The 27,398-nt window shown below is 43.1% G+C and overlaps 1 protein-coding gene across 1 annotated transcript; it reads right to left on the bottom strand.

The window, feature by feature from the left end:
* On the bottom strand, window positions 1-26,439 carry LOC110547557 (non-histone chromosomal protein HMG-17-like). Its single transcript, XM_060376929.1, is given in 3 exon segments — window positions 1-163; window positions 165-436; window positions 26,200-26,439. Coding segments are annotated over 2 exon segments (267 nt in total). The 5' UTR covers window positions 329-436; window positions 26,200-26,439; the 3' UTR covers window positions 1-60.
* Window positions 26,440-27,398: the final 959 nt, after the last annotated feature.

The following is a 27,398-nucleotide window of genomic DNA, read 5'->3' as shown; positions in this document are numbered from 1 at the left end:
GATAGCATTTTAGTATTTCAAACTGTACAGGCACCAGAAACACACAAAAATACATACACGTCACTTGGCATCTCCAGCACCTTCAGCTTTCTGTGCCTGGTCTGTTCTGGCATCTCCATTTACTGCATATTTATTTGCATCCTAACTGGCATCAGCTTTCCCCTCTTCCCTGGGGTACCTTCTCGCCCTTCTTTGCAGAGGCCTTTTTAGGCTTGGGCTCTGGCTTTGGAGGAGCAGGTTTAGCAGACAACCTTCCAGATCTTCTTTGTGGCTCTTCCTTCACCTTGGTTTTATCTCTAGCATCCCCTCCAGCCTTTCTTTTGGCCATGGCAGCGGTGAGGGATTTAGGCACTGGAGTTTGGCTCTGCACGCAGGGATACAGCAGCGCACGGCGGGGGGTGAGGGGGCTCACTCTCGCTGCTTCTTCCTTGTCAAGCTATTTAAAGAGACAATTTAATCCCAAGTTGTACTTCCCAAAAAAGAAACGATTTTCAATTTTCATTTTTAAAACTGTACTACCAGACACTGACTGCCTTCTCAAGAGTAAATGATTCATTTGACAAAGTTATCTAATATTAACCCTACTAAGAGGACCTTTTAGAAATCTGTACAACGTTTTCATTCCAAACACACATTCATAATGAGGGTTGCAGGGGTGGAGGGAGGTTACCTATTTACCCTGGACTTGGTGGTACTAGCCAGTGTGACCAGACACAGATATAAACATAAGACATCAGGGAGGAAGACGCAAAGCTCTCATTTTCACAGATTATTTAAATTAAACGTTGATTTCAGCATGACCATCAAAGACAAGGACTGTATACACAAATTGTTCTTTTATGTTCGATAACTAATCAAAAATAAAGTATATGTCACTTGTAATATTTTCCAAATAACTGATGATAAGCCCAGCAAAGATGTGCAATATAACACTGAGAAAATCTTTATTCTTAAATGACTAGAGGGTTATAATATGATCATAGATTAGAAAATTCAATATTGTCAAGATGTCATTTATTTATTAATTGATCCATACATTCAATGTAGCATCAATAAAATGTTTCCATGGTAATTAAAAAGGTTATTTTAAAATATCTGTGGAAATGCACGTTCTAAGATTGACAGACATATTTTGAATAAATTAAAAGATAGAGAAAGGTTGAACTTGATGTGCAAATTTTTGATACTCTGATATTAGAAGTTTATTAAGAATAGAAAACAGGGCCAGTGTAATGGACAGAACACCCACAAATTATCTATACTTATGCAGCGACCACTACTGTAATTTGGGGAAAGATTTTGCTGGAGTAACTACATGTTCTTCTTTTTTAAGTAGCCTTTATAGATTCTTTATACTATATGAAAAGTTAACTCGTATGAATCAAAGCCTTAGTTGTCAAAGTTAAAATGATAAAAAGTATGTCCATCAGGAGCTCTACAAGTAGAGCAACAGAACCAAAAAATCTGGGCACAGGAGTCTTTTCTGAGACTGATATTCCAACTAAGGACCATTGATGGAGATAAACTAGAACCCCTGCACAGATGTAGCCCATGGAAGTTCAGTATCCAAGTGGGTTCCATAGTAATGGGAATAGGGACTGTTTCTGACATGAACTGATTGGCCTGCTCTTTGATCACCTCCCCCTGAGGGAGAGCAGCCTAACCAGGCCACAGAGGAAGACAATGCAGCCACTCGTGGATGAGACCTGATAGACTAGGATCAGATGGAAGAGAAGGAGGACCTCCCCTATCAGTGGACTTGGGGAGGGGAATAGGTGGAAAAGGGGAAGGGAGAGTGGGATTGGGAGGGGAGGAGGGAGGGAGCTTCAGGGGGGATACAAAGTGAATAACCTGTGATTAATAAAAATAAAATACAAAAAAGTATGTCCATGGCTTCATGATAGTCAGGTTTCTAAAATAATACATCCAAAAGCACCAATCATACAAGAGAAGGCTTACTATGAGGGTATCTAAAATTTAAGAATGCTGCTCCTTCATGATATTTTTTAATTAAGAAAACAAAAGCATATATTTACTAGAAAAAATATTGTCAATCATTGTATCCAACGAAAGAGTCATGTCCCAAAACATGAAGGAGTCTTATAAATCACTAAGAAAAAGACACCTCAATGTTTTAAAAAAGGAAACTGGGTGGTTTTTATAAGATGATTTCCAGAGGCTCACTAAATATATGAAAAGTGAAACTGTATGAATTCCCAGAAGATTTAAATTAAAACCACAAAAAGTACAACTACATCTATCCCAAGAACTAAAACAGAAAAGAATAAGGGCTTCAGGTGCCAGGCAGGATGTGAACTCTCTGTGCCTACAGGAGGCACAGAGGGATGAAGCAGTTTTGAAAATACATTGTAGTCTTGATAACATCTGAGAACAATAAGAGGGCAATCTCATGAAGAGGCCTATACAGGAACAAGAGAAAAGTCTCAGTAATTTCTGCAAAAATCCAGACATGGTGGTGTGCACCTTTAACCCAAGCGCTGGGGAGGCAGAGACAGAAGATGCACAGATGTCACTGGCTGCCTAGTGTAGCCAATCAAGGAACCTCAGATTCAGTGAGAGACCCAGGCTCAAAAACAAGGAGGAGAGAAACTGAGGAAGATACCCAGCACCAACTTCTGCCCTCCCACTTACACACATGTACACACCCAGACACTCACACGCATTCAATCAAAATGTCTGTTGCTGCCTTGACCTTAGACTTCAAGCCTCTAGACTGGAGCAAATAATCTTTGGTTGCTTACTTATATTCTAATAGGAAGTTGATGACCAGGGCAGTAGGATGGGCCACCTGAAAATCGCTGGCTGTTTTAAGGCCGTAAACAACTAGATGGCTAAAGACCCCTGACAAGGCCTCAGCTCTCGCTTCTGGTCCTCATAGGTGGCTCCTTGATCAAGGTGTGCAGCCCCATGGATCCCCAGTTCAGGCTATGGTTTCCTCTGTTGCTAACTTCTAGCTCAGTTCTACTTCAGCTGTCCCCTCTCATCCACACCTGTATTTTCTCTTGAATTTTTTTGTCTGTCGGGAATCCCAAGGGCACTGTCCTACAAACTCAGTAATCCCTTCTTACGGCCCAACCTCATGGGCTTTCTCTCTCCTCCTCGAAGCCCTCCAGGGTCTCACTCACTCTCTTCTTCCTTGTCCAGCACCCTCTCACTCTTATAGTCTTTCCCTCTATTGGCCCTGGAGCAGAATGAACTGGGAGACATGTCTGCAGCAGTGCTTGATGGGTTGAGACTGACCCATTGATTCAAAACAAGATCTTTCTTAAAGGGGTCAAAACAGTTCACAGTGAGAAAATTTCAAAACAAAGCATCCAGGAGCTTCTTCCCCTGAAGCCATATGATGACTTGAAGATGGTCACATCCTAAAAGCTCAGGGCCTAGTGTGTTTTGACACCCCTTGAAGCTGACAGAAGCTACAGCAGGCTGGACTTAGTGAGAGGGTCATGGGGTCATGTCCTTTTTTCTTTTTTCTTTTTTCTTTTTTTTTATCAGTTACATTTTATTAACTCTGTATCCCAGCCATGTCCCGATCCCTCATTCCCTCCCAGTCCCTCCCTCCCTCCCTCATCTCCACCATGCCTCTTTCCAAGTCCACTGATGGGGGGACCTCCTCCCCATTCATCTGATCCTGTTTTATCAGGACTGGCTGCAAAGCCCTCCTCTGTGGCCTAACAGGACTGCTCCTCCCTTCGGGGGTGGGGAGACCATGGGTAAGATGATCAATCCTCATTTAGAAAGACAGATGGGATATGCATTGAACGTATGACAGGAGTCTACTGAGCGCATCTGAAAGACTCTAACTAGCAGTGTTTTCAAAGAAAAGACTCATGACCAAACCTTTGGCAGAGTACAGGGAATCATAAGAAAGAAGGGGAGTTAGTCTGATGGGGAAAGGATAGGAGCTCCACAAGGACCAAATATATCTGGGCACAGGGTCTTTTCTGAGACTGACATTCAACCAAGGACCATGTATGGATATAACCTAGAACCTCCACTCAGATGTAGCCTGTGGTAGCTCAGTAACCAATTGGTTTCCCAAAGTGAGGGGAACAGGGACTATTTCTAATGGGGTCATGTCCTTAACGGGGTTGCTAGGATCCTGGTTTCTTTGCTCTCCTTTGCTTTCTGACTCATGATGTGAGAAGCTCAGCTCTGCCACAATACGCTACCTCTGCAAAGACGGAAATAATGGGGGGCTTTTGATCTTAGGTCAGGGTGTTCAAAACTGTGAGTCAAAATAAATCTTTGCTCATTACAAGCTGATTGCCTCAGACACCCTGTTGCCTTAATGGAAAGCTAAAGGGAAGAGGAAATAGACTGGAAAGATGGAGGGCTGAAATGTGAAGAACTGATTTGAAGAGCAAGCAAGCTCTGACAGGTTCTTCGGCTGTGCAGGAATTCTCTTCTGCTCAAAGAAAAGAAAGAAAAGGCAGCATCATCCACAGCTCAGAGCAGTGACTGTGAAGAATCTGGAGGGATGACAGGTCACAGGAATAGCAGAACATGCCATCTTTGCCTGTCCTTGGAGGGAAAGCTGAGCAAATTACATTCATTTCCTTGTAAGCTTAAACTTGTATGTCAGTCTGTGGGAAGAAGTTGGGTGTGCTTATAAATGCAGGACGTGTTCTTGCTCTAGACACATGAGTCTACAATTAACAAGACAAATTGCCAGCCTGAGAAGTGAGCTGATGAGGTCACTTGAAGGGAATGCTGTCCTGAATAATGCAGGCCACAAGCTTGCTGCCTCCTGATTTTGTTAGCCACTCTTTTCCTTCTCAGATTTAAGAGATATTTATTCTCCGGGGAAGCCTTTGTTTTATCCTCCTTAAAATACCCTCAACTTGACATTTCCTAGGATTCCCAGTGGATCCAGCCTCTCCAGAACCCTGACTAGTAGAGACTAGAGCGCCAGCCATCCTGGCCCTGCCCCGGACCTGTGCTGAAGCTGGGGGCTGCTCTCTCTTCACACACGGCTCTGTCAGCATTCTCTCTGCCTCCCTGGAGGGTAGCTGGAGGCAGAGGGCTCCAGTATGGGGGTGGGAATGCCTTCAGAGTGGACCTAGCTATTCATGATCTGCTATCACACCAGCATGCTGCCCAGGAGGCAACTGCACTGTCCTGTGTGCCGCAGGGGCCAAGGTTTCCACTCTGGTACTACTTTATACAAAGAGGTCTCAGCAGTCTTCTCTCTGCTTTTGGAGTCCAGTAAAAACCTGCAATGGTAAGCTGCTACTGTGTGTCCCATGAGGCTTCTGTCATTGAGGTTGAAAGGGAGAGGATTGACTGGGGAAAGACAGGCACATGAGAATGTAAAGTAGTATAGAATATTAATATTCTTCACGATATTTTTAAAGGGTATATCTTAGGGCTCTTTCCTCATTTTAAAAACTGGGTTTAATGTTAACTGAGGCTGAACTCGAACTCACTGGTAGCCAAGGTTGGCCCTGAGTGCCTGGCTTTCCTTTCTTTACCTTGAAGTGTTTGGATTATAGGTGTTACGTCCCTATGCTGAGTCTACCTTTGTTCTGTCTGTATAATATTTCATCCTCCCCTGTGACTTTAAATATGTGCGTGTAGAACGATCCATGACTATATTCTGAGTCCTGACTCTCTCCTTGGTTCTAGAGTCTATACAGAAGTTTAAATTTACCTCCCCCCTACATTAATGGATGTCTGAAAAATGATATATCTAAGAACCAAGTATCCCTTCCACAGCTCCCCAGGCGGGCTCTTGCCATCACTCTCCATAAAAACCTCTTGCTCTCCACCTAGTCATGTTATGACTGTCTTGCTTTTTCAGCTTATTCACAGAAACAATTTTATCTAAAAGTATGTTTTTGTTTCCTTTTGGTGCCATTTGGCTGAACTTCTAACAAGAATACCTGTATTCAGAAGATATCTTGTCAGGATAGACAGAAAATTCTGTCAGATAGAATCAGGGCTGAGAATATACTTGTGGCCATATTTACATTCACCCATCATTGAAAGCCACAGCTGAGGATGGAATAGTACACAGAAAAAACACAGGCATGTTTAGCCAAGGTGGCATGATATATATAATCCCAACTCTTCAAAGTAGAGATCAGGAGGCCAGGCATTCTAGATCAGCTTTAGCTACAAGTAAGTTCAAGATGTTTGGGGAAAATGTAAAACAACCAAAACCAAAACCGAAGTTATATAGACACATTGTCCGTTCAGAGGAGGATGTTGTTCTGGGGGCCCTGGGTGGCTGGTAATCATACACAAATGCACATTGTCAAACATTCAGCCAGTTATCAAACAAAGCCTTTGTTTAAGCCAAATTAAATTAAATAAAATTAAATTAAATTAAATAAGCTCTATTAAAATAAAAGTAACAGGTGCTCATCACTCATCTCTAAACTATTTCATCATGTCATTATCCACGCTAAGGCTGTTTATGGTACCTGATGGTGGAAACACCTTCATATTCTATTACACCATTATCTGCACTATGAGGTCATTGTGTCTGGTGGAGACACCTTTGAACAGTGACTCATTTCTGTCCCACTCTGCCTTCTACATCCTCTCCACAAACACAGCCACACTGCAAGTATTTGTTCAGCACTATAAATCAACTTGCCTTTTTGCTGGAGATCCAGTCATGAAATAGTTACCAGCACCCTACAGAGATCATACAAAGGGGGTCTTTGAGCGATGGTGCAGACGCATATATTTGGAATCAGGAGGATAATCTTCAGCCATAATCACAGTGGCTTCATATACGTACAGGACAGAGGGAAGTTAAGCAGCTGTCATGCAAAGATCAAAAGTCCACGCCTTGACACTGTTTGTGAATGTTGCGGGGGGTGGGGGGGGCACCAGAGATAAGAAATGGACTCTGCAAGAGGGCTTGGAAAGTCATGCTGAGAGACCTAGGCTTTATCTTGTAAGAACAGACACTACTGACATGTTTCCGCTGCTCTGTGACATGACGAACTGACCAAACACAGAACGCTCTCAGCAAGGAGCCAACGAAGGACATGGAAGGAAGGAAGGTTCCCACAGTGCTTCATACTCCACCAAATCAGCAGAGAATCGTCGGAATGATCAGAATGTGTGAGCTAAGGACCTCATACACCAAGAAAATGATGTGCCTCAAGGGCCCACGGGATCATTTGGGGAGTAAAGGTGCACGCTGGCAGGCCTGGTGCCTCAGTTCAGTCCACAGGATGCCTGTGCTGGAAGGAGAGAACTGATTCCACCAAGGTGTGCTCTGATCTCCTCGCCGCTGCCCCCCTCCCCCCACAAACACACACAGCAGTCAAGAGCACTTGGGTTCTCTCAGAATTCCTCAGCACCCACAGCGTGGCTCACGAACATCTATAATTCCAGTTCCAAGGGATCCGATGCCTTCTTCTGGCCTCCTCAAGCACTGCACACATGTGGTAGACAGACCCACATGCAGGCCAAACACTCATACACATACAATAATGAAATAAAAATAATTTTTAAAAACATTTTGAAATGTGATAGCGGATAAAATTTACCTCCCCAGGTTTATGTGAGCTACATGAAATTAAACTGAGCTGTAGTCTGAGGACCTCTCAACCCTGAGTAGTGAAAACTCACGAACAAGTTTAATCAACATGTAGAATAAGGGTGATTATTTGATGAGGTGCAGTATAATTAACTCTCCACAGGGAAAAGTCCCCATGAACATCCTAGCATACCTCTTCCACTGACCACAAGTCCCTATGAACCTGTTATTATACCCTCTCCATTGAGCTAAAAAGTAGTTTTCTATGCAGTTACTTAAGGATGTTTCTTACCACAGTTGAAGCTCATTAGTAGCAGCTGAAAGTAATTAGAGGGCTAATTAAAACAGAGTAATAAGGTGGTTTATTGCTAATGATAGGAGACTCTTTGTTACCCACGCAATAGAGCTCTTTGTGTCTCTTGTGTAACTGGGAGAGAGCATGCGTCTGCCGGATACAAAGGGGTCTTGCCACTTTCATTTTAGCCTCGTAATTATGAATGCAGGGGTAAAGTCGCAGAAGAAAAACTCTCTGCCTCTCTTGTTAAAAGCCACCAATGTAAGTGATACCTGGTCTCTGACACGTCTTTCATCTTGCTGTGAGGACAGGTAGCCAGGGAAACAGCAGCTTACATGTAAAGGGAGAGAACAGAGAACTCAGCAAGGCACACAGTTACAGAAAAAGACTAGCTCCACGGAGGATGTGAGGCCCTTCTCCAGAAAGATCTCCATAAACTATTGGGCACCGGGAAAACTTGCTCATTGTTTTGTTGTTCTGTTCTGTTTTCTTGGGCTGATTTGGTAACATTAACATGACTTGGAAGAAAATGACCAAAAAAAAAAAAAAAAAAGACTATATTCCAAATGCTCTTTTTCTTGGAGTTAAAAATCTAAGAGAGAAAATTATACCATTAGCCATTCAGAGCAAATGTTTACATATGTACTCACAAAAGCCCACAGGACAATTTGAAGATGGTGATATGGATGTCTTGTTATAATTTCTAAGAAAATGGAAAAAAATGTGATCTAAGTAGAGACTCCTGCCTGTTGCAAGACTGATTCAAAACCAGTTGACATCATGCAAGTAGGAAACTTAGGGATAGAAATGTCAATGGTTCCCAGTTTAGTGGAACTTTTTTCTCTAGCAGAACTGACCAGTCATATGGTGTCTTAGGTCTAGTTATATCTGTCTCCAGTGCTGACCTGAGCTCTTGGTTTTCTCCTGTGAGAACCAGTAAGCCATCTGTTGCCATCGCCAAATCCACCCCAGGATGAATGACTGAAACCGTGAGCAAAAATAAACCCTCGTCACTGATGTTTTTCTTTTCAGCATTTTGTCACAGAAATTGGAAAAATTAACTCAGGTGTCCCTAGTGGTTGGTTTAAGCCTCTCACCCTAGGCAGAGCTAATGAGGGAGAAAAGGTTATTCTGTTCTCTCCACCACTTTTCCTCTTCCTGCCTTGGCCTCTGAGTTCTTGGATTATAGAGATGAGCCATGGCCGGCTCAAGTCAGGGCTATATAATGCAAGCACTGCTAATACTTGGAGTCATACAACCATTTGCTGCTCTGGGCACTGTATGATATTCAGTAGCATCCAAGGATTCAGCAGCATCTGGCAGGATTGTTTTGTATTGCTGCTCTCGAAACGTGGTGACCATTAATACTCCAGGCTGTGCCAAATGTCCTTTGGGAATAAAATCACTGTGACCTGAGCAACCAGTGATTAAAATCTCCGTGCATTCATCAGCAACACTGTGAGAGGGGCCTGTGTCCCTTTGCCAAGCAATTCGGAAAACTGTCACTCTCTGTTCTCAACCAGAAATGTCAAATAAGGAGCAGCAGCCTCATGTATGCCTGGAAAACTGATTCTATAAGAGAGTTTGTAAGTAGCTCAAGGTCAGAGAGCTGCCCAATCTGACCACGTTGCTCAGATTCCCACCAACATCACCCCTAGGCTTCTCTTCCCTGCCAGAAACAACAGATACCTCATGTTCATAGGGGCATCATTATTGTGATCCCCAGAGACTCCATCAACCTTATTCTGGGGCTGTGTCCCTTCCTCACAACACTGGGTCTCACATCCTGAGTCATTTATGCATAGGTAAGCCAGGAGAGTCTAGCTCCATCCTGTCACCTCAACCTAGGTAGGACTCCCAATGAAGTTGCTCACTGTTGGACATTTTACCTTCTTTCTTTTGTTTTGCCAGACCAGCATGAGAGATGCTTTCTGAACTTGGTGTGTAATGCCAGGTTCACTGGATCCTCAGAGACCACCAGGAGGCAACTCGATGCAATAGCAAGAGAGCTTTATTATGAGAGCGATCGAACTCGGGACCCAAGTCTCACTGACACAGCAGTAGAGAAGTGGGACCCTGAACTCTGAGTGACCAGGATTTTTAAAGGGAAAGTCTGTGAGCAGGGTGTTTCCCTGGCAGCAAGCAGGGGGGCACAAACCTTGGCGTTACACAATTGGGTGAAGTTTAGCAGGGCGGGGTGACCTTTTCTGAGGCACACAATCACAATGGCTAAGGCATATAATGACAATGGCTATTTTTCTAAACCATATCTGAAACATTGGGGAGAATTTTCCCACCCGATTCTCAACTGATTCCCTTTGATTATTGCCAGGGAGTTTGTGTCTATTTTCTATGAAGCATTATTCTGTTATATTTCCTGGAGGCTGTTGCTAGGAGAGTTAACTTTGTTTTCTGCCAGGTGTACATTCTGTGATATTTCCTGGTACCTGAATTCAGTTCCCTGTCAAGATCTTTATTTCAAAATGGAATTATATTCAGGCTAACTTAAACTCTTCAGGTGTTTCTATGATTCTTTCATTATTGTTGTCATTGTTATCAGAGAATTTCATACATACATATAGTGCATTTTGATCATACCCACACTGACATTCCCCCTCCAACTTATTCCAGAGCCCTCTGGCCTCCTGCAATTTCATATCCTCTTCTTCTTCTTCTTCTTTTTTTTTTTTTTAATAAATCACAGAGTACAAAATTAGTGCTTTCCAAATGCATGTGAGTGGGAAGCCATCCACTGGGGCATCATCAACCTGCTCAGGGCCATAACCCTGAAAACACTGAGACTCCATCAGCAGCAACTACCAGTAGCTCCTCAGCTGGGGAGTGGGGCAGCTCATCGCTAGAAGGCTTGCTGGCTTGACAATGTTCAGGTCATAAACAGGTAACCACAGCTGCTGAGAGTCCATAAGTACAACAGTGTGTGACCTCCAGAAGACACCATGTCACAGAAGTCCACTCCAGCTCTCACTCCTGCAATCTTACTACCTCCATTTCTGCAGTGTTCCCTGAACCTTTGAGGGCAGCAGATGAAAGTTCTGTGGTTTGTAATTGTTTTCTCTTGACTGTTTAATTAACTAATCAACACGTCTTTATACCTAATTAGGTAACTGTTGTTGTTATTATTCTTATGAAAACACATGACTTGGTTCTCATCTCCTGGTGGAACCATAACAGTAATAGATGCTGTTATTCACGAAGACCCATCACTGACCATCCCTAGAGGTAAAAAGCAGAACTGGTAACATTTATTATGTATAAATTAAACAATATACTTGCAGAGCTTTGCATAAGCTCTTAGGAATTGTGAGACTCATAAAAAATGTTAACATATCTGATCTTATGTCTATGAGATATATTCCTGGAAGAAAATAAAATAGAAAAGCTGTAATGATAATAGTGATGAGTTACCTTTATCTGTGATTCTACCTTTCAAGTGAGGACTCTGAATATGCAGAAGATGGAAAGCTTCGTGTGCTAGAAAGAGTGACAGAACATGTCTAGTAAACTTTTGAAAAGGAAGACATTTAATAAGGCAATAAACTGTTGGAAGGAAATGAAATTGAAGTGAGAGAATAGGAGTTCCTTAGGTCATTGCCCTGGGGAAGTGCTTGAAGAAAAGAAGTCGGTGAAGAACAGAGTCCTGGCTGGCAAACCCCAGTGGTTCATTCTGATTAGCAAATAATTTTCCCTCCTAGCCACAGGATATGAGCAGCAATGACTTTTAATCACAGGAAAAACATGCTTTATACTTACAGCCCGGCATGTAGTTCTAATATCTTTTCCAGGTACTATTCTGCTTCCAAAATGTCTGAGGGCTTTCACTTATGACTTCTGTAACAAGCCCCAGGCTGATTCAAATGTCTAACCTTCTGTCTAAAGTGTCCTTAATTCACTGAATTATTTCTAGAATGCCTCTGGGGGTTTCTGTTAGCTGTCCAGGACTAACAACTATGTACAGGAGACCTGAAATCTTACAAAGACAGCTTCCTATGGAGACCCCAGTCCCTCCAGCTTGAGTTACAGAATCTCTGCCAGGACCCCTGTCATTACCACAGGGGCCTCTTCCTGCTTCAACAACTCAGACTCCTACAGGGACCTTCCTTCACTGAGAAAGGGCACATCCAGGTGAATTTGCCAAGGGCTCTCTGAAATCTTTTTTGATACTTTCATGGTGTTTCTTCTCCTCCATAGTATGCCATCCAGCAAGTTTGAATGTTTATAATCTCATGATTCTCATAACTGTGCCTGGAAGTTTATAATAGCGATGTCTGGAGCCCATGCTGCTTACTTGGTATTTCTTCAGAAATATCCATTGTACTTTAAAAATAAGCAAATAAAAAATCATGAGTAGAAACAAACTCTTTTTCTTAAGGTGAGTCTATCTCCAGTGAAGACTGGAAGCTTGGGTGAGTTTCATAATCTGTGTTGGTTCTAGTTTATTTTTTTTTTTGTTATTGTGATAAATACCACGAGCAAAGCAACTTGGGAAAAAAAGAGTTTATTTACTCAGCTTACTGGTCACACCCTGTCATCCAGAGAAGCCAAAAAAAGGAAAGGGAAGAAGGGACTTGAAGCAGAAACAGTGAAGGAACACTGCTTACTGGCTTGCCCACTGGCCTGCTCACCTATTATTCTTAGACAGCCTAGACCCACCTGCCTAGGGATGGTGCTGCCCACAGTGGGCTGGGCCCTCCCACATCAATAGACAAGACTTGGCCATAGGCCTATCTGAGCTGCCCAATTCCTCAATTAAGACTGTTTGTCAGGTAACACTAGATTTCGTCACGTTGGCAATAAAAATTAATTAGTACAGCTCTAATCCTGCCATTCTCCCTGGGGGCATGGCTGACTTTGGACCTTGGTGGAAAATATCCAGAGGCTCCTGGGACACCTTTCAGCACCAAGGAGTAAAAAAGGTACCCAACAAAAATCCTAAATTGACAGGAACATTCCAACTGGACATAGTAAACAACCAAAAAAAATCCCCAATGACCAACGCTAAGAGAAGTTAAGGAGCAAATAAAATGGAATTAGACTACAATCCACCCTGAAAAATAAATAAATGCCCATGAGTTTTTACTTACATAAATAAATGAGTGAAGAAACAAGAATCAAAAGATAAATCTCTTTTGCCAAAGAATTGCAAATGATGGGTATAAACAACAGTACTTAGAAGGCAACTTAACAACACTTAGCAAAATAACAGTAGCTGGTTCTACTTTAGTGCCTAGGACCACCCCAGCCATGGGCTTTTGATCAGGGTAACAGTACTGGACATCAAACACCCTTCTGTGTAACAGGCTTTAAGTCCTATCAGAAGGCAGTCATTTATTCCATTACAGTCATGCCACTATTGCCCCTCTTCTTGCCTACCGAGTAAGTACTATGGCAGTCAGGGTCCAGCACTGGCTGTTCTTATCTTGGGTCAGAGATGCTGCTTTTAGGAACAGGTTGCAGTAAGCATAGAAACACAAAGCTGCTCCGATGCAGAAAGAAGACTTGAATGTTCAGCCCGAAATGGGATGTCTCTGTCAGCAAACCCCCTCCCCTCTGCCGAAGCTCGAGGACATTGAAGATGGGGAAGAAAGATGGGAAGAGCTGGAGAGTGGGGAGGAATGTGGTGAGATGCTCTCTTCTGAGCATGCCTATTGCACTCATAAACTCACGCTACCTGTGACTGCCTACATAAGATCAATATCAGTCCAGCCGAAACCCCAGCAGAGATAGAGCAGAAAATATGAGCACACACCATTTACTGAGGAGCTATTGGCAGTTGAAAGCTGCTGGGGAAGGAAAATACATTCTTCTCTGAGGGTACGGCCACTGAGAGGGTCCCTGTGCCCCTGTGGGTGGCCCTACACCTATGCACATAGGAAGCACTAGTGGGACTATTGGGTTATCAGCAAAGGAAGTCATGAAATTAAGAAGTATTGGTGTTCAACCAAGGACCATGTATGGATATAACCTAGAACTTCTGCTCGGATGTGGCCTGTGGTAGCTCAGTAACCAAATAGTTTTCCAAAGTAAGGGAAACAAGGACTATTTCTAACAGGATCTCAAGGTCAGGCTCCTTGACTCCCCCCACCCCCTCCAGGGGAGGAGCAGTCCTGTTAGGTCACAGAGGAGGACTCTACAGCCAGCCCTGAAGATACCTGATAAAACAGGGTCAAATGAAAGGGGAGGAGGTCCTCCCCTATCAGTGGACTTGGAAAGGGGCAGGGAGGAGACCAGGGAGGGAGTGTGGGGTTGGGGAGGGAATTAGGGAACGGGATACATCGGGGACACAGAGTTAACAAAATGTAACTAAAAAGAAAAATAAAATTAAAAAAAAAAAAAGAAGTACTGGTGTATATGGGAGAAGTGGAGAGCAAGCTAGGAACCTATAGGATCATGTTTTATTATATACCTATATAAAACTCTAGATGAATTTTAAAAATGAAAAAAATTCCAAATGATGTATGTAGATACCGAAGTTCCCAAGTTCAATATGTGGACTGTGTGTGCCTTCTAGAGAGTGCTGGTGCTGGGAATTGTTGGAAGAAGCCCTGTCATTGTGAAGAAACCGAATCCTACTCTACTCAAGGACCTAGCTCAGTAGCCACCATGATAGGCCATGTGGAGAGCATGTCCCCTTTCATGATTTGATAAAAGTGACCCTTTCCTGGGTCTTCTCCCTCTCAAGAATTAGGAACCTGAGTCAAACTGAGAGAAAAACAGAGACCTCTACTGTGCACAGCCTGTGCCTTGGTGGGGAAAGGAGATTTCATCAGCCCAGAATCTGTTCTCCACTGACTTTTCTCCTAATGCACCCAACCAATTCCTGTTCAGTTCAATTCCCATGTAAGACTTTATACTGCTCATCAGAAAATTTGAGGGATCATTACAGCCCAGAGAAACCCAGTGAGGGAATCCAGTGTGTCTCACAGAGGGTTCTGGAATGGCAAACATATTCAGAAAAACTAAAAGTCAGTAAATTATGTCCTTGAATTAATAAGGTATCAACATTTATTGAATGTGCTGAGCTACAAGACATTGTGGGAAATGGGGTAATGTTGGCATACTTTAAAAAACTTTTATTTACATTTTTTTATATCTTTTTCCCCCTACTCCACTCCAATCTCTTCCAACACCAGGTAGGAGAGAAAAAGGGTTAGTGAGAGAGGAGGCATAGTTCTCTTAGCTGCTTCCTGCTGGTCAGGGTCATCGGGTTCCTTGGAGCCAGTCCAATGCTTGTTTCAGGAGATCTCCATCTTCTTGTCTCACAACAGCAAGCAGGAACAGCAAGGGGGAAGCAGGAGCAGCCTTGTTCTTTCTCTAAGCTCTACACTCTCTGGGCTCTGGCATTTATTCTCTCTCTCTCCAGAGTCCTTAGATTTAAACTATCTGCAGCTGGCAAAGAGCTCCTCTCAGAGCCCACATGAGGCAAATAGTCTGCTGCTATGGTCCATCTGAATCATCCCACATCCCACACCTGGGACAAAAACAAAAACATGTTTATATTCACAAGAGTGAGAGGGCTAATTAAAAACTGTTTCTACTACTCTATATTCTACAAACTTAAAACTACTCTAACAAATAAAGTACAATTTTAAAATTACAAAAGTTATAGGCTTCTGTGTGCACACTTAGCAGAATATCATTCATAGTGTCAGGGGTTGGCACTCTCCCATAGGGTGGGTCTTTGGCTGGGTCAGGCATTGGTTGGGCATTCCCTAAATCTCTGCTCTATCTGTATCCATGCACATCTTGTAGGCAGGGTAAAATTTGAGTTGAAGTTTTTGTAGGTGGGTTGGTATTCCCCTTTTTCTACTGCGAGACTAGTCTAGTTAGAGGCTGTCCTCCTCCATCTCTATGGCCTCTGCTACTAGGAGTCTCTGCTTAAGTCCCCCTCATATCCTCCCAGAAGCCTACCCTTACTTGGGTCTCCAGCTTGTCAAAGAGATGGCCCCACCCTCAGTTTCTCTTTTCTCTACAGGCCTTTAGTCCTTTCACCCGGCTCTCCCCAGGTCTGACCTCCACCCTCATATTTCTCTGCAGCTACTCAAGTAAAGTTTGATGTGGGGAATGCGTCTGAAGGGAACTTTTCTGCAAGCTTTTTGAATCACTTTCCCCTGGTGAGATTGCCTTACCAGGCCACAGGGAAAGAGGACACACTCAGTCCTGATGCATCTTGATGAGCTGGGGTGGACAAGAAAGGGGGCTCCCCTTTTCTGAGGAACAGGGTTGAGAAGGGAGGGTGGAACTGGGAGGTGAGGCGGGATGGGACAACAACTAGGATGCAAAGTGAATAAAAATACATAAATTTAAAAATACGAAAGTGATTTAGAAATCACTCACATAAAAAGAAGCCTCCTAGCTGAATTCAGTAGTACACACCTTTTAACCCCAGCACTCAGAGCAGTGGCAAGCAGATCTCCGTGAGGCCAAAGCCAACACAGTCTCTACAGCAAGTTCCAGACCAGGCAGGGCAACACAGTGAGAACTTGCCTGCATAAAAGTCCATAGATAGCATTATGTCTTCCTTTATGTTTCCTAAATATTAAAGAAAAAGACAAAGGTTGCGTGGCAAACACTGAATTACATATCCAAAGCCACTCTTCTTTCCTTTTGGCCTTATTTGTTTTTCTTCCTTTTTTCTTTTCTAATAATTTTGTTCAAGATTTCAACATAGTAAGGATCATAGAGCCAAAGCTAGAGGTAACCATTCTGTAAATGCCAGCTTCATCTTTGCTCAAGGCAAATAAATACGTAATAGCAACAAACCTCTTTTACGGGAAGAGGTGGGCGGGGAAACTATTTAGCTACCTTCTATTCCTATAGATGCAGCCGTTCCTGTCACAAGAACACAGGCTGGTTCTGATCATAGCAGAACTATTGATCAGTTCCCTTCAGTCAAAATGAAATAGGAAACATGCCTACTAAACGGCTCATGCAGATCTGATGCTCCTTTCCCTTTATTTCTGTCTTTGATTGACTGCTGTGCTCTAGCCCCACGTGCAGGGGTAGAGCCTCCTCTGGAAAACGGCTGGAAAATGCTGCAGACAGCATCACACACCAGGAGCCCAATGCTTCCTCCACTCTACCCTCTGAAAAGGCACGCAATATGTCGTTCTTTCTGATAATGGGACTGCCTTTCTTCCCGGGCTTCCCGGAACTTTAGAACAAGATGATATGCTAATTACATTAGACAGGCTATTCCCAGGAACTGGTGAGAGTTTCCTTCCTATCTGTTTTTTTTTTTCCTACTCTAATTTCATTACCTAAAGGAATGCCTTTTAATATGGGCTACATTAAAATCCTTTCAAGTCATGGATGGAATACAAATAGCATCTTTTTATTTCCACAGTTTGGGTAAGGTCGCAGAGCCAGCTCAGACAAAAGCAGCCTCTTTGAGGGGCCAATTTGCAGTCGTAGAAATGAGTGTGTATAGCCTCTCTCCCGTGCCATCTGTTCACTCATGTTTACAATTCAGGAAACAGCATCATAAACTTCTCCAGAAGTAATGAAAATAAGATGGCTGGATGGCTCCCCACGGAGCTGAGCTCCAAGGCTTTTGTGATTTTTCTAGAAAATAAATGTCTACCAACATCAAAAGAAAAAAAAAATCGCGCTTATTTTCCTGACTCAGGAATGAGTCCATCCATTGCCTTGCTCCTTTTGTTGAGCAAACTGTCAAATGTTTTTTTCAAATGTCCCTTGATCCTTTTCTGTATCTTTTTTTTTTTTTTGTATTTTTATTGTTCGCTCTTTCATTATTTGAAAAATAAGACTATAAAGTTTAGCTCTGGGATCAGGGAGATGACTCCATGGGCAAAGGTTAGTGCTGCCAAGCCTGATGAGCTGAGTTCAGTTCCCGAGATGTGTATGCTAGAGGAGCAACAAGGTGTTGTCTGATTTCCACATGAGCCATGGCGCACTTGGTGTGCACAAACACACACCAAACAAATAAATACAGGTAATTTTTTAAAACTAAGCATTCAAAATAGTTAAGAGCCTTGAAGACATCTACCAACAGAAAAGTAAGAAAAGGCACTTTTTGAGAAAACCAAAGGGCTTTAGAATTAAAGTTTAGATCTTGAAAATCTATAAAAATGGGATAATAGCAATCAATAATACTGCGGATGGATAACATTTATTTTAAGGGAGGCCTGTCTTAGTGAGTTAAATATATCCATCTGTTTAAGGCTCAAAATGACCATATAGACAAGGGTTCACAAATTAAGAAACTGAGGCATACATTACGATTGCGTATTTTCTTAGTTTGCTTCCCATTGCTACCATCAAAAGCCCCTTCCGGAGGAAAGCATTTGCCTCATCTTACAACTTACAGTCAGTCCATCATGAGGGAGGTCAGGGCAGGACTCAAAGCAGGAACCTGGAGGCAAAGGAATGAAGCGGAGGCCATGGAGGAGCACAGTTTGGTGGCCTGCTCTCTGCTGCTTCCTTAGTCTGCTTTCCTACCTGCTCAGAGGTGGGATTGCCTACAGTGGGCCGAGACTCCGACAGAGAGGGAATATCAGAATGTAAGGGATGGAAAGGGGGAGTGGGAGAAGCAGGGGTGGGGCTTTAATTATGGAGCAGGGAGGAGATCAATAGAGAAAGACATGGAGAGAGAAGAAACAAACAACACTGAGGTTGTTAGAAAAGCCTTAAGGACTCATACTATTTTATATGTAGTGTATAAATACACACACACACACACACACACACACACGGCTGACAATGTGCCCTACAAGAACCATAGACTAACAAAACCTCCATTAGACATGAGGAGCCACTTTTCAAGTTGCTGGTGAGGATAGTCCAAAAGACTCTCATAGCAGCATGGGCTGTTGCTGTTGTCCTGGGTTGCCTCCCAGAGGCTGATGGTCAATCCCTATTGCTGATGATACCACACGCTTACGACACAGGATTTGGAAGACTGGAACTGGCTCTTACCATTAACCCTCCTTCCTAAGGTCTAGCTTCCAGAGGGTCAAAGGGAGCCGTGCAAGCTGCCAAGGGGGTAAACCAATCAATAGTCCTGCTAGCCAACATGGAAGAGGGAAATCTCACAAGCGGCCCAAACCAAAACAAAGAACTACAGGCAACTAACAACTGCTGAGGGAGGAAGAACTAACCTTTTTCTAGGGATGAGTCCCCTACTTGCTTATCCAAGACTATGTGGGCAGCCTTGAAACCATGTGCGCACATGGCAGGCCCTCCCAGGAATGCCTGGACCCAGGAAAGGCTCTGTGTGAGCTATTATAGTCAGAGTTGCCACTTATCCAGTCTGACCTCAGACACTGTGTTTCCTCCTAGCCTCGATTCCCTTATCCACAGGAACTGAGTTGAGAGCGTTGGTGTTTTTATAAGACGAGAGTGACTTATGAAGGAGACCAGGCCTTGACAAGAGTATTCAGCACTGGAAGGACTCCTTGAAAGATATCTCCCTGTGGACAAGCCAGTCTTACTTTCCTTTGACTCTGCTTATCTAGTAATTTCCAGACTTGACAATTTCCTTTTTGTTTGTTCATTTCGTAGAGGGCACAGGCTGAGATGAGTTATCTACAGACTAGAAAACCCATTCCTACTTCACCTCTCCCTTCCAAAACCCTGGGTACTCCTTGGCTTATGGATGGCATGGAAGCCTGATTAGTGGGATTAGAACCCACATAAGAACAGACACCCCCTATCTTCCTCTCCTGTTCCCCTCCTCCCCTTCTCTCTGCTATGCAGGAATATAGACAAGAAAATTGTGCAAACCACAAGGACTTCTCAGTCTCCAGACCAATACTTGTTAAGTCACCAAATCTAGAGCAAAAGGACAGTTACATCAGCCAAAGGGATGGGCTTTGAAACTGTGCAGCAGAAAACTCCCAGAAGCCATCACCTCCCACTGTCATTTAGAACTCGGAGTGCTGAGATGAGTCACTGTCTAAGCAACGTGGCCCTTCTTTTTCTCCTCCTCTTGTTTTTCTGTCTCCCTCAGCTGGTGACTTTTCATTTCTCCTCCATTTGAGCTGCTTCAACCTGCAGGACAGATGAGCTTCTTGAGGTCCTGAAGCAACTGGAATAAGCCAGTCCTTTGAGGTGGATGAGACTGGCTCATCCTGGGAAAGGTGTGCTTTAATAGTTTGAGTAGCACCATTTAATGAAGGAAGACCATGTCTTTTTAAATTTTTTTAATATTAATCACAGGTTACTTACTTTGTATGCCAGTTGTAGCCCCCTCCCTGATTCCCTCCCAATCCCACCCTCCCTCCCTCATCTCCTCCCTGTCTCTTTCCAAGTCCACTGCTAGGAGAGGTCCACCTCCCCTTTCATCTGACCCTAGCTTATCAGGTATCTTTAGGACTGGCTGCAATGTCCTCCTCTGTGGCTTAGCAAGGCTGTTCCTCCCTCAGGGGCGGGGAGAGTTAAAGGAGCCAGTCCTTGAGTTCATGTCATAAATAGTTCCTGTTCCCTTTACTAGGGAAACCCACTTGGATACTGAAGTGGGTTACATGGGCTACATCGAACAGGGGTTCTAGATTATATCCAAACATGGGGAAGACCATGTCTTAAGAGGATATTTGGTCTTCTGATATGTGTTTTCACCTTAAGTACATATCTTTTTAACAACTCCAACCTCATAAAATATCTGTCAAATTATTTTCTTTTTTTTTCTAATATAAACATTAATGAAATAATAATTCCTAAGTGAATACTTCTTTGGATAAAATCCTAACATCTATCTTTGTGACTTAGGTGTGTTTCTTGTAAGCAACAGATTGCTGGGTCTTGTTTACGCATCCATTCTGTTAGTCTGTGTCTACCACAGAGGGCCTCTGAAAGACACTGCCCTGCAGACTATCAAAGCAGATGCTGAGACTTATGGCCAACTGTTGGGCAGAGTGCATGGAATCTTATGAAAGAAGTGGGAAATGATAAGATGTGTAAAGGACGGGAACCCCACAAGGAGAGCAACAGAACCAGAAAATTTGAACACAGTGGTCTTTCCAGAGACTCATACTCCAACCAAGTACCAGGCATGGAGATAGCCTAGAACCCCTGCACAGATGTAGCCCATGGCAGTTCAGTGTCCAAGTGGGTCCCATAGTAATGGGAAGAGGAACTGCCTCTGACAAAAACTGATTGGCCTGCTCTTTGATCACCAGGCCACAGAAGATGACAATGCAGCCACTCCTGATGAGATTTGATAGACTAAGATCAGAAGGAAGGAGAGGGGACCTCCCTACCAGTGGACTTGGGGAGGGGCATTGTGAAGAAGGGGGAGGAAAGGTGAAATTAGGAGGGGAGGAGGGAGGAGTTTATGGGGGGATACAAAGTGAATAAAATGTAACTAATAAAAGTTTAGAAAAAAAAAAAAGCCCAGACAGAATTAGAAGAATACAAAGTCTTATGTTAATAGCATGTATAGGAAATCTCTGAGTCATATAAATTCAATCCTTATTATTTTCTTGTAAAAACACCCACATGTTTTCTATAATTTTTATATCTGATTATAGTGAAATATTATTCAAATAATGTATGTTCATGTTTGAATTTTTATTCTTTTTTTTTTTGGAACTTGAACTTTTTTGCTTTCATGAGTAAAGTAAGCATATTTATTTAACTGAAAAAAAAAATCCTAACATCTCCATCTTACCAAGTCACAGACTGTGGGTATACCCTGAAAATAACTGAGGTTTTATGGCCAGCAATGTTCAGTGGGCCTGCAGCATGATAAATGTATATGTGGATTTGGTGTTATGTTTGTGTACCAATCCTAGCATCAGTATTAGTCTGATCTTGGGGAACTCAGTTAGAGTCTGAGCCATATCTGTTAAGGTAATATTCTAAATTTTATCTTGTACAGTTCTTTTAAATACGGAATTTTAGATAAAAAATTGAAAATGGATCATAAACCTAAATACAACAGCCAAAACAATAATACTCAAGACTCTATCAAAATTTAAAGATCTTATACTGTAATTAGTGACATCAAGAAAGTTTTTAAAAAGACTGGGGAAGTATCTCAGTGTTGAAGTGCTTGTTACTCAAGCGTGAGGACCAGAGTTCAGATCCCCAGATGCCATGTAAAAGCTGGGTGGTTGTAGCAATCAACCTATAATCCCGGTGCTTGGAAGACAGAGACAGAGAATGCCTGGGGCAAACTGGCCAACCACATTAGCCAGAATAACAAGTTCCAGGTTCAGTGAGCAGCCCTGACCCAATATATAAAGTGGAAAGCATGGAGAAAGGCACCTAGCATCAACCTTGGGCCCCCCACACATGCGTTCATATGTGTGCTTGTGCACCTGTGCTCCCACACGTCCAAACTCATACACACAAACACATACACCACACACACAGACAGATACACAGAAAATTAAAAAACGAAAAGGTGTGTAAGATAATAAAAACATTTGCAAGTCATAAGTCTAATAAGAGACTTGTCCAAAATATACGCAGAACTCTGACAACAAAGGAATAAAGACATACATACATACGTAAGACCTTCCACCAGAGTGTGAGTGAGCTGCACTTACGGTGCTAGAACTCTGGAAGCTGGAGCAAGAAGATCATAAAGTTAAGGCCAGCACAGCACAACAGGAGATTTTCCCTTAAAAAGAGGAAACTGAGGCTGGAGAGATGGCTCAGTTAAGAGCACCTGCTGCTGTTGCATCACGGTTTCTAGCACCCACTTCTGACCTATATCAGGTAGTTCACAACCACTTGTATCTCAAGTTTCAAGAGACATTACACCCCCTTGGCCTCCTCAAGTACCTGCATGTAAGCAGCACACATATAGACAAGCAGGTAGAAACACACACATACACATAAGTAAAAATAAAGTGAAAACAAACAAATAATAATTATAGTCAAATTATTTATGTAGATAAACCATCATCAAGAAAATTCCAACCAACTGATTAAAAAATTCTGTGTAATGGAAAAGTGTTCATCCATGAAAGGGCCTGAAATACTGACATGAGCTATAACATGAATGAAAATATAATACTAGATCAAAGAAAGACAGATGCAATAGGCCAGATAGTATAAGATTCCACTTGTATAAATTTTTTTTAAATGAGCAAATTTATATAGAGCTAGTGGACTAGTGGTCGTAGGGGCTGGCTGAGGGGGAATGAATGGAAAGAAACCACTCCTGAGAATCTGGGTCTCCATGTGCAAGGATGACACTTCTCTAAAATCATATAGTGACTATAATTGCAGAAGCCTGGCTTGTGCCCTCGAACTAGCTGAACTTAGGGATTGTGAATGATCTGATGAAAGGACTTGTAGCTAGCATTTATGGTCCCAGCTAACTATAAGACACTTCTTTTACTTGTCCTTCTCTCTGGGCTGTCCTGACCAAAGGTGACTTAGGGATCTCCTTACCTATTTCATTAACTTCTGTTGTCATCCTTATTCCCTGGCTTGCTGCCAGCCAAGCTTGCTTAAATTGCTGAGCTCCAAGTCAAGAAACCTTGTCTCACATAAAAAGGAGAGTGGAGAGCAAGTGCCAAAGACACTCAGTGTCCACCTCTGGTCCCCCACACACTCACAAACACAAACTTGTACAGACAGATGTCCTGGAGAAGAAATAGACCCATCAGGTGTGTTACTTAAAAATAGCAGACTTTGTAGGAATTCAACCAAGAGGAGAAAACAAAACTAGCCCAAAGGACGGCCCACACAATATAGTATCTCAGGCATCTGATCCCAAAGCTACAGGAAATATAGGCTAGACCTGAAGCTTCTGGTGTGCTGCCTTCCTCTAGGACAGGCCTGTCTCCTCACCAACACACAGAATGCCTAGCCTTCCACCTAATGAGGGCTGTTGTCTCTGCTGCCTGGTTCCCAGCTAAGCCTGGGGTGTATATTTAGAGAGCCTCTCTTCCCATTGTGTCCCAATTCAAGCCTTGTTTCATGAGACCATAAAACGGAAAGCTCTGATTTTCATCAAGTTAAATTTAAAATATAAAAATAAAACCCCCCACTTGAGGAGGCAGAGGCAGATGGATCTCCATGAGTTCAAGGCCAGCCTGGTCTACAAAGCGAGCCTAGGACAGCCAAGGCTACACGGAGAAAGCCTGTCTTGAAAAACAAACAAACAAACAAACAAACAAATCCTTCACAAAACCATTCGCTTACTGTTCTTGCATTATCTTTGTCGTTCTTACTCATACATTAAAAAATACGGCTGCCTTCATTCCAAAGAAACTATGCTAAACTGTCTGTAGTTACTTAGTATTTGTCTGGGCACTGAGCAGAAGCCCTCAGAAGAAAATACTGGGTCATCCAAGGAAGCAAAGCAGAGGGCATGTGAGGGTCCCAAGGATGCTGCCAGTCACTGAGTGCCCAAGGTCTCTTGGAGGCCTTTCTTCCATCACTCCATAGAATCACTCCATATGGCTCAAGGAAACTCAAGTCTGTGGAAGACTCAGACTAGCATAATTTTAACTTCATTTAATATTTTACTTTGGAGCAAAGTGGAATGTAACTAATTATCTTGTGTAACTGTTTTGATTTAATAAGATAATTATTCCCTTTGAGATACTAGTGTTCAGAAAATTGCGCAATCTGCAGCAAAACTGATCCTTGAGCCCTTAGCTCAAAGACCAAAGAAAGAAAAAGAAAAAAATACTCCACTTCATCACTGTTGAGTCCTTGGCCCTGGAGCAGAATCCTCAGTGACCTTACAGAACTCAGCCAGTCGTCTCAAACACATCAACAGCTACACTGGATTTCCCACAACAAAAAATTAGCCTCTGACCTGCTGGGGGCATGGATCAATTGGGACAGTGCTTGCTTTAGGACTACAAAGACCTGATTCAATTCCTGGAACCCACCTGAAAAAAAAAAAAAAAGAAGAAGACAATTTCAAGCATAGTGACACAGGTTTGTCTGAGGGGCCAGCAGTTGCTGAGGGGCCAGCAGTTGCTGGATCCCGTGGGTTTGCTGGCCAGCTGGTCCAGCTTGCCTGGTAAGTTCCAGGTTAGTCATAGAGTATATCTCAAAAAAAAAAAAAAAGATATGCTCAGAGAACAAAACCCAAGATTGTGGTCTGTCCTTCATATGTACAGGCATACATGTACACACACACACACACACACACACACACTATTAGCTTTAGGGTTAAGAATGCCTCAAACATTACATGCTGCCTTCCTGCATGACCCCCAGATCCTATGTTGAAGGGTGAACTAAGTAGCCATGTTCTTGCCCAGTGCCCTTCCTCTCCTCCTGCTGAAGACAGAGCAGAAGCATGTAGGGAGGGTCTTGAGAATTGGAGCTATTCAGTCTTACCAAGCCCGTACATGTTGGGTTTATGGGGAAGTTAAAGAAATCTATTTGCAGACAGGAGATAGAAGCAGAAGTCCGGAGAAAAACCGAAGTGAGTAAGACTCGCTAGCCACTCAGTGTTACCGCTACTTGTGAGCTCCGGAATAAGTAAAAGGCAAAGTCTCAACAAAAAGTAATTGATGAAGACATTTCATGTCAGCTTGTGACCTACACACACACACTCATACACAAAACAAAACTTAAACTCAGAAGATATAAGTGAAGATGCGAATGATCCCAGCAGTAAGTCATGGTCAGGACAAGAGCTACTTTGCCTCCTTGGAAGAACATTCTCACCCTGAACAGGGCTGTGTAAGGACGCCCCGGCTTCTCCAGGCTTTGTTGATGTGGCTGGAACAGTAAGAGCCACCCACAGGCCAGAGAAGGCTCAGCCAGGCCCTCACTCTCTGAACCAATTCAGTCCAATGACGACTAGGGAGGGTGAAAAGGGAGGGGAGGGGAATTAGAGGAGAAGCTGAGATGTTTAAGGGAAAGAGGAGGGGAAGGATGAGGAGAAGGAAGAGGAGAAAGAGGAGGAGAAAGAAATATTCTCAGCTTAGGCACCCCCTTCCTACTTAGCAAGTAGGAAGACTCAGCACAGGCCCTCATGCTGGTGGATGGATGATGCCAGGCTCCAATTTAAACCTAAATGCCACTGTAGGTCTCTGTGAGATTCCTTGAAAACAAAGTGTCTACATACACAGTTTGAGATTGTAAAGTTGCTTTCCCTGTCCCAAACCTCCTTTTCCCCTTTCACGTGAACCATGACATGATTGCTATTTTTCTTCCCTATGATTCATTGCTCATCCACTGCAAATGACTTCATTTCTGTAATCCCTTTACCATAATAGCAACCTTGTAAGGTAGGCATTATCAGCATTTTGCATACGATGTCTCTATCCCATGTTTATCTTCATCTTTTCATCTGGGAGGTTCTGCTAAGGACAGGTAGAATCTCATGTCAGGGAAGGCCACATTCACATATATTCCCTATATTGTAGAGGTAAACACACACACAGAGAGAAGCCGAGAAAATTGTCTAAAGTCTTACCTGAAGTGGTCAGGACCCCCAGAGCCCATAGCTGGGGAAGCCACAGCCCCGCGGCCTAAAGTTAACCTGCTCAGAAGGTCTTCCTCAGGAAGTCTTCCTAACAACTCCACTGAGGCTTTTCCCTGGCAACAGCATGACACTAAAAGACCCTGTAGTAGTTCGGTTTTGTTGCCACGACGGAAGCAACATCTAGGAAGGCATTCATTTGGAATTACAGTTCCAGACGGGGAGTCCACAGAAGCCCAGGAGACACAGCTGAGGGCTGGAGTACTCAACCACGCACAGAAGTGCTGTGAGCTCTAAGCCTGCCCACCCCAGTGACATACTTCCTCCAGCAAAGCTTCACCTCCCAGCAGTTCCTCACCCTGCCAAAAGAGCAGACAGCACCAGCAGCAGTGGCAGCGGATCAAGTACACCAACACAGGAGCCCAAGGGTGAAGTTTCTCATGAAACCACCAGAGTTCCTATGCAGGAGCTTGTGGCTGCCTTCCTTCACCAGGCTGGACACCTAGCAGTTAGTGAAAACATGGAGCTCACGATAATGGGAGTCGTGTGCTCACATGGACTGAGGACATGGTGAGTTGTATAGCTGAAATGTGGAAAGCTGTTTGGAGGAGTCTGAGTATGGGGTAGAAAGCTCCCGGGGTGTGTCAGAGGTCAGTGTGGCATAGTGGCTGAAACTCGGCCTTGATGACAAACAGACCAGAGCTGAAGTCCTGGCTCTGCCAATACTATCACTAGTGAACCTGAGCTAAAGCATGTTTCCTCACTGTCTTATCCATAAAACCCTATTTCCTGTATGATTATGAACATTAAATCTTATGGTTATGAAACAGTAGCAATTATTAGTCCAAAAGAATGGATACCTAAGAACAAGAGGTTCTTTGTGTTTCTATAATTAAGATAATTATTATTATCATTGTTGTCACTAATACTTTTGTACAAGATCTCATATATCGGACTGAAGGGATAGCTTATGATTAGGAGCACTTACTGTTCTAAAGAACTTGAGTTCAGTTCCCAGCACTCATATCTAGGTAGATTAGTCACAGCCACCTCCAGCTTCAGGGAATCCTATGCCCACTTCTGGCCTCGAGGGTACCTACACACAGGTATAAATACACACAAAAACACACAGAGATACATATATACATATATACATACATACATACATACACACATACATACATAAGAAAAAA

The sequence above is a fragment of the Meriones unguiculatus genome, chromosome 1 (assembly GCF_030254825.1).
Source record: "Meriones unguiculatus strain TT.TT164.6M chromosome 1, Bangor_MerUng_6.1, whole genome shotgun sequence".
Classification (NCBI taxonomy): domain Eukaryota; kingdom Metazoa; phylum Chordata; class Mammalia; order Rodentia; family Muridae; genus Meriones; species Meriones unguiculatus.
The sequence above is the reverse complement of the archived record's forward strand: the minus strand, read 5'-3'. Positions and strand labels throughout refer to the sequence as shown.